General features: G+C 40.5%; 1 protein-coding gene across 1 annotated transcript; it reads left to right on the top strand.

Annotated features, from left to right (window-relative positions):
- The first annotated feature begins 1,215 nt into the window (after positions 1-1,215).
- KIAA2022 (KIAA2022 ortholog) lies at positions 1,216-7,602 on the top strand. Its single transcript, XM_008593665.1, has 3 exons — positions 1,216-1,346; positions 2,019-6,396; positions 6,994-7,602. Exons 1-3 carry the CDS (start codon positions 1,268-1,270, stop codon positions 7,085-7,087), a joined length of 4,551 nt encoding a protein of 1,516 aa, XP_008591887.1. The 5' UTR covers positions 1,216-1,267; the 3' UTR covers positions 7,088-7,602.
- Positions 7,603-8,194: the final 592 nt, after the last annotated feature.

Raw genomic sequence — 8,194 nt, 5'->3', positions numbered from 1 at the left:
TTGAATCATTTGAAACTGTTACTGCTTCTTTTTCCCTCAATGTTGCATCCACCTTTTATAACACATGCATGCATTAGGATTAATGAATATACAATTGAGGTTCTTGCAGTAGTGCTCAGCTATCAGTAATGTGTGCTTTTGGGGGTGGGGGGTGCTGGCCAGTACAGGGATCTGAACCCTTGACCCTGACGTTACAACACCACACTCTAACCAAATGAGCTAACCAGCCAGCCAGTAGTGTGTGCTTTTTAATAAAGGGATGGATACTTGTCTGGAAAGAAGGTCTAGGAACAGGGGGGCTGGAATAAATAGGGATTTGTGCATGTTGTACTGGTACAGGGTAGATACCGCCATCTCGGGTGGCTTCATCTCCTATCATTTTGCATATGGTAGGAGATAATACAGGTAGGTGGGCAGGAGATGAGGAGCTATTAATAGGTGTACTATGCCCTAAAAATGCCAGATGATGCTAGGAGCTTTTCAGAAAATCTAGGTCTTCTTTGTAGGTACATTTTAAGTTTTTGCTAGGGGCTTGGAGGAATATTGATCAAAATCCAAGTTGAAGTCCTGAAAGTCAAGAAACCAAGGGATTTTGTACCTCTTTCATCCTTCACAGTCAAATTTTAGGGCACAGAAAGAGAAAATCTGAGTGTGATGTATATGCTTACATATGTATGAATTGGCTTGGTTTTGAAGAACGTCTGATCATCTGAAGTAGAAATGAGGCAAATAGTAAAAGGAGGAATTGGTAAATGGACACAAAAATCAACTATATTGTATATTGATTAATTAAAATTAAAAATATAAGAAAAAAGAAATGAGGCAAACAGAAATAAAGCTAATCTCACATGCACAACCCTTATCTCAGGTTAGTCTGGACTCTGCTTTGCATCCTTTCTAATTGGGCAACCATAATTAGGTGAAATTTGTTACTATGTGTAGGAAAGTGTAAGTTTACCTGCTTTCTCAAATTTTAGTTTTGAATACTATGGTGGCCTATATGGAATAGAAAGATCTAGGATGTGTGAATGAAGCATGAGTTTCTAAATTGACTTATATGGTAGGTATAAACTATGAAACAAAAACAATATCAGTAATGAAGCCAGTCTGGAAGCAGGTAAATCTCAGTGAGCCTTTTAAGACCCCTCTAGCTGAAATAACCTGTAAAACACAGAATAAAACAAATTTAATGACTGATATTATGTATTTGAAATGTGCAGGTTGGACAGCATTTGGACTTGGAATGAAACAATAAGAGGTTACATTCATGGATAATCAACAAGATAAGGCTATTTTTGCCTCAGCCAACAGAGAAAACACTATGATAAATGGTGTCAAAGAAAATGGTAAGGAAATTTAATTATGGTATACAATATCTCTCCCAGTAGTCCTTTGTTATTACTATGAATTTTTAGTATTCATAATGTTGGGACAGGTTGAGTTCAGGATGACTCTGAGGTTGATGTTAGTCCCAAACTTTATTCCACTAAATCTCTAACTGGGCTAGAAGAAGCTCCAGGAAGCATCTAATCCTACCACTTTGCCCTCCCAAATCATCTCTGTCAGATGAAGTTCCTCAAAATTCCTAGTGAACTAAAAATATATTCTAATATGAGGCTTGGAACTTCTAGATTTACTAGGAGCTTCTAGAACATGGGTATGAAGGATGGGCTTGAGCCTCGTAGCTCAAAACCATCTGAGCATTGTCCCCCAAAAGCCTTAACTTTCCAATAGATTGAGCAGTTTAATTCTTTCCTCATTTCTGAGGAGAGCTCTGTCTTTCAGTGAGGAAGAAGCTGGGCGTAAAGAATTATTATTTTTCATTTGCATGAATGTTCAATATAAAATCAGGGTTGCTCTTTAACATTGTATTTGATTTCTAAAGATAAAGAAGCAGAGGCTTAGCTTATATAATAAGATCAAGTACCAGAAACTGATCAAGGGTTTCTGATCAAGATTAATGAGTCTGGTCTAAGACCCTTAACTTTATTCCTATCATTTCTTTCCGTTTTCTCTAGACTCAGAGGAACAAGATGTGGCAATGAAGTCATTTACAGCTCTAGAAGCTGCTGCACCAATCCAGCCTGTACCAGTGGTACAAAAAGAGACCCTGATGTATCCCAGGGGTATCTTGCCTCTTCCCTCTAAGAAGCCCTGTATGCAGAGCCCTCCCTCTCCTTTGGGCCTGATTGAAGCACCTGAGCATGCTGCTAATAGTGCTTCTGTGAATGCCATCTCCCTCACATCTGGCGATGCAAAAGGCCTGAACACATGGTCACTGCCCAATGAGTGTGAGAAAGCTCCATTTGCCATCATGGAGCCTGCAGGCATGTCAGCTCTGAATGGGGACTGCCTCATGCAGCCAAGCCGGACTTGCTTGGGCTGCTTCATGGAATCCAAGGATACAGTAGATCCCGAGCCAGGGATCAGTCTGAAAGTCAGTGATATAAATAGGGATTATGAAACGTGTGCAGTCTCTGATATAGGGATTCAGTGTATTAATGCTGGAGAAAACATGAAATATGGAGAGCAGCTGCTCTCAGACCAGCTCCTAGGCTTCCCCCTGCATAAATCAAGGGCAGGAGATAAACGAGAAGCTGAGAAACCTGACATTGACTTGGAGGATCCAGCTCAGAAAAGTTATTATGAGGCATTACTGTTAGATAAGTGCAATACAGAAGAAGCTTTGCTTGCAAATTCAAATCAGGATTGGGGTTACTTTGAGACTTTCATTAGTGAGAGTAAGATTGAACTACTCGACCTTTGTTCTAAGAATGAGCTGTCTGTCAACCTATTCTCTGAAGAAGATGTAGATAACTACATGTTTGATGATGACGAGTCAACACTGGGCAGTGATGTCTGCTCCCTGAAAATTCGATATGAGTCCTTTCAGGACAATGTTCGAGACAAGACCACACTTCTGATGCAGGAGGATGCCCAATTCAACTTTTTTCCCAGTGTCTTTACTACCTGCCCCAAGCGGGAATCTAAGAGTGGGGCCCTGAAGCAGAACAGTGATCTTTCCCAATTCAAGGTCCCTGATGTGAGCATCATCTGGGGGGAAGAAGATAAAAACCTGGACAAGAAGAAAGGCAAAGAGGAAGGACAGGAAGACAAAAGTGTTGAGAAAAAAGATGGAAAGGATAATGGAGGAAAATCTGCCTTAAATAAACCATGCAGTGGGACTGAGGTAGGGCCATTTAAGAATCCGAAACAGAGCCATCTTGCTGATTCCCTGGAGACATCAGGGAATTTCAGTGATGCAAGTTCCTTCATTGAGGTATCATATGATGCCATGAGGGAGATCAAGGACTGTAGCCGCTATATGTCTCGGGACACTAATTCTGGCAGCTCCTCCTCCCAGCAGAACTATGGGCTACGAGCCAAGAGAAAAGTCAGATACAGTGAAGATTATCTGTATGATGTTGACTCACTAGAGGGTGAAAAAGTAAATGAGAGGAAAGAATGGCTTCCCGGTGGTTCCAAAGAGGAAGATGATGATGAATGGTGTCCAAAAAAAAGAAGAAAAGTAACCCGTAAGGAGCCCCCTGTTATTATCAAATATATCATCATCAATCGCTTTAAAGGTGAAAAGAACATGCTGGTGAAGTTGAGTAAGGTGGATGCAAGTGAGACAACAGTGAATTTGAGTGAGAATCAGCTCAACAAATATGCCAAGCTGGCACCCTTGAAGGGCTTCTGGCAGAAGAAGAAGAAACAGAGAAACAGCAGCACAGACTCCATCAGGACACCCTTATGCCAAAAGCAAAGCTTTGAACCAGGTAGCTTTGAAGTGTCATTCCTGCCACCTGCTCGCAAACGAAAATCTAAACTTGGCAACAGGCACAGAATTCAAAGAATCCCATCTGTGGAAACTTCAACAAGTAGTAAACAGGTTTCATTCTGCAATGATCAGAGGCAAGCTACTAATCATAAAGAAGATGGAGACCTAAAAGATACACTAAAGTCAGCATCTCTGGCTGCCCCCAGCTGTGCAAATGGATCACACTTAAATGACATCACAGGTCCTAACTCACTGAAAGTCAAAGCCCAAGACATAGAGTTTAAGGGGCCAGAGAGGAAAGTGCTCAACAAAATCAAATTTAAAAGTGAAGCTAGGTTAAAATCCAAGAAAATCAAAGCTCCTGGGCAAGAAAGCAAGCCAGTTGTTCAAATGAGCCCTCTCTTGGAAGACCAATCCTCCAAGGCTAATTTAAAGAATGAAGCTATTCCTGGGACCTCAAATGGTTCTCATCTATCTGAATTTCAGGAGGCAAAAGTTGCTAAGAATTCCACTTTCCTACCATCTACCTGCTCTTCTGAAATGCCTCTGTCATCTACTAATGTTGCCACTAATATACCCGTTATCCCTGGAGGATATCTGCAGACATTGTTAGATGCTTCTGACTTGTCAAATAGTACTAGTATCTCATACTTCATTCACCATTCTCCAGAGCAAAATGAAGGCAGCCTTGCTCAGACAGAAAAATCATTTGTACCTCTCCAGTCTGCCCAGGACCATGTGCTCTCCTCATCCTCTGACTCTGATCTGCAGCAGTCGTCTCGTAACTTCAAAATGGAATCAAGCAACTATGGAAACAAGTGGCCCAACAAGGCTACTTCTGGCCCCCAGGAATTCATGGCTGAAGTCTCAAGGGAGACAGCCCCAACCCAATCCAGTGAATTTGGAGCCTCCCAAATAGTCTCCATGGAAAATAACCTCACAGCTACAACATACAGTCCAATCTGCCTCAACAGTGGTGGCAATGGTTGCAACAAGGTTCTGTATGCTTCCGTGCAAGACACCCAGCTCCCATCTGATGACTCTTACCAATTATGTCACTTTAATAATGGAGAGATCTGCTTTCCTTTCCAGCAAGGCCCAGTCAACATGGATGATGGTCGGCTCTTTAGCTTTGATTCAATGGCACCACTCTCTGTCAACTCAAGCAATTATTGCTCCTTAAGCTTAAAGTCCTGTGAAAAGGATGGTGATGATGACATCACTGATGACTTTCTGGCCCATTGCAGCCCCAAGCTGGTGATACAGCAGAGCATTGATGAGATAGCACCGCTAAAGGAGTCCACTGACCTCCTGGATATCTCCAACTTTACTCCTGACAAATTCCGCCACTCTTCCCTTTCAGAGATTTCTCCACCTGACACCCCTAGTCTTTCCCCTCAAATTACCAGATGTGAGAGTATCAAGACAATAGGAACACTGAAGGGGTTCCAAGAAGGTGTGCCAGAACCATTGGGCAGCATGGAGAAAATTAAGTGGGACTGCAGTACCCTTTCACAGCAAGTCCAAGTGGGTGATGGATTTACTTTAAATAACCATCAGTTTCAGTTCCATATGTTCAATGATGAGGATTCTGTCAGTCTGCTCCAAAAAAACCCTTGCCTGTCAACATTTGATGATCCATCTGGTCAAATTAGTACCAACAACAAAGTGTCGAAATCAAGAAAGAAAAGTTTGCCCAGCAAGAGTGGGTCTGTTAATCAAAGCTCTTCTCAGAAAAACACTAGGAAAAAATCCCCCAAAGCCAGCAACAAAGGGATTGAAAAGCCACCTGGCAAAACCTCCCGCCAGGTCCCTAAATCAACAAAGAAAGGGAAATACATGGCTGTTATCAATGGAGAGAAAATGCAAACTGGCATTGGCCGTGGGGGAGGCCAAACCAACAGCATATCCTCCCCTGGGAAGACATTGGCTGAGTGTATCCAACATGGTGTCCCTATGGCCTCTGTGAAGATTCCAAATCAGAAGGGACTTTCTGGAAATTGGGCTTTGGGGAAGGAGAGCAGCCCAGGCTGGAGCAACATGAGCATGGGCACCAACACCAACAGCCTCCTAGATGATGACCAACGAGAATTTCAGGAGCCTTCCTATATCTTGTCCAACATTGCCTCTGGTATGGCAGATGTGCAGAGATTCATGATGGCCTCCATAGAGCCCCTTTGGGAACCCACGGAGCACCATGGGGACCCCAACATATTCTATTCCCCTGAGTCTAATAGTCTAAAATTAAAAACCCTCAAAATATTGGCTGGGACACCACAGGAGTCTAAGAAAAAGGTCAACAGTGGGTCCCCAGGAGCCATTAAGAATCACAGGTCAATCAAGGGTGTGAGCAAAAGCAATGCAAAAGCAGCAATAGGTGATCCTGGTCGTGCAAACCTGCCTGGTTATAATGAGGACTCTCGCTCTGCCGTCTTTGATAAAAAGTATAGTAACACTAGCACTTTAGGCAATAATGGACCAACACACAAAAAATTATATCGCCACAAATCCAGCTCCAAGGCCCTGAGAGATGAGAAGTGTAAGGGAAAGCGCATGGAGAGAGAACAGGTCCACAAGGATGAGGCTGGGACAGCTTCTTTTGAAAAACTGAGGTAATACTGCACCAGAATGGCTGAGATGATGCACCCTTAGCTTTCCTACTACCTGCTAAGCCCACAGTCCCTCGTTTTTCCCTCTTGGAAGCAAAAGTTTGCATGAAAGAAACTGTCCCACTCCCTTCTTTTTCAAATTAAAAAGAAAAGTAAAAGTGCATGAAAATCTCTATACCTTTAAGCCACCCCAAAAGATTGGGCAATTTTGTTGTGGCGTGGCTAGAGACAAGCTCTAACAAGGCTACTTTTTCTTCTGCTATTCAGCATTAGTTTTTACTTATTAAGAAAATAAAACTAAAATATGCTCTTGAATGATTTTGAAAAGGGAAGGACCTTGCAGTAAGACAGATTTTGAACAACAGAATTAAAAAGTCATGTAGACAAAAAGCCAAGATCATTTTAAAAAAAAAGAGCTTAGTTGGAAAACAAAATCTCAACATGTGGCAATTAAGAGTGCTTTCTAGTACCCCATGCTGTTTGTATCTTTTTCTGCATCATACAGCATCTAGTATGATGTTAACAAATTTAGATTGTATGATCCCTTTGTGGGACATACACTAAAACTAAGATGGCATAAATTGTTTGATTTTTCTGCAGGAATTCTGACTACAATCTCCTAAAAGCAGAAACAACATTTTGGGTTTTACCGGTGTTTGAAGAAGAGACTCGCATTTTCCAGAAAGACATTTGATGTTTGTTTTATTTCTTTCAAAATATGCCTTGTGGTATGTATGTTGAAATGTAAGTGCTTAAAGTAAAGAATTTTAAATTGTGGGAATAAGTCTTTGGAAACAAACTTTAATCTGATGTTCTATGTAAAAGACTTGAAAAGTCATACAGTTGCACAAGTAGTTTATGCACTATTTACCCACAAGGAAAAAATGGAAAACATTGTGCCAAACTACAAACAACTGACTGTACTGTATATATTTTTACTTCTATATCAACATTTGGTTGTGAGTATTTGGGGAGCTTGTCCCTGTTAATTTACCAGAAACATTCCAGTGATTCTTGCTATTAACCACCCCCACTTATGTGGATAGCACCTGTAGATCACAATGGAAAAATATGTTGTGTTACACAATTTACCAAAACTTAAAGGATACTGTTTGAAATGTGCCAAATTTTCTTACCTCATCTCACAGATTCATCCCACAGTTTAAAGCTCATTAATGAATTTTCAATGTATATATATATATACACACACACATATGTGTGTGTATATATATGTATACACACACACACGCACACACATACATACATTCCTTTATAGTTTTAAACTCTACTGTCCTATGTGGAAACATGAACAGTTAAGGCACAATAAAAATTTGTTTGTTCCATTGTCTAAGAGTCAAAATGTTGGAAAAGTCTGAAAGTCATTACATCTAAATCCATCAGGGACCCAAGTATATGCATTTACAGAACCTTTTACAAGGAATCAAAATAGCTGCTTTGAAAGTTTGTTTTCTAAAAGCAAAATCTGTAGCTGAAAATTATTTAAAGTGCAAAGTTATATTGCTGATACTTTATATCTCAGTTTTATATATTTTATAATAGTCTGGGATAAATTATAAAGTCAACACTAATGATAAACGAAGTACATAGATTGCTTTTATTTAAGTAGTTTCCTAAATGTTTTATTCCAGTTTTGTCAAAAGTGCACTCATATCATGGCTTTAGCGTTCTTTGTGTTTAATCTTGCAATGCCAATGTCATTTAAAGAAAATATTAAGGCATCTCAGTTCAACCAAATTTTTCTTCCTATGAGTTAAATATATATAAAATTAGATAAGCTGAA

The sequence above is a fragment of the Galeopterus variegatus genome, unplaced genomic scaffold (genome assembly GCF_000696425.1).
Source record: "Galeopterus variegatus unplaced genomic scaffold, G_variegatus-3.0.2 Scaffold9488, whole genome shotgun sequence".
Taxonomy (NCBI): domain Eukaryota; kingdom Metazoa; phylum Chordata; class Mammalia; order Dermoptera; family Cynocephalidae; genus Galeopterus; species Galeopterus variegatus.
The sequence above is the reverse complement of the archived record's forward strand: the minus strand, read 5'-3'. Positions and strand labels throughout refer to the sequence as shown.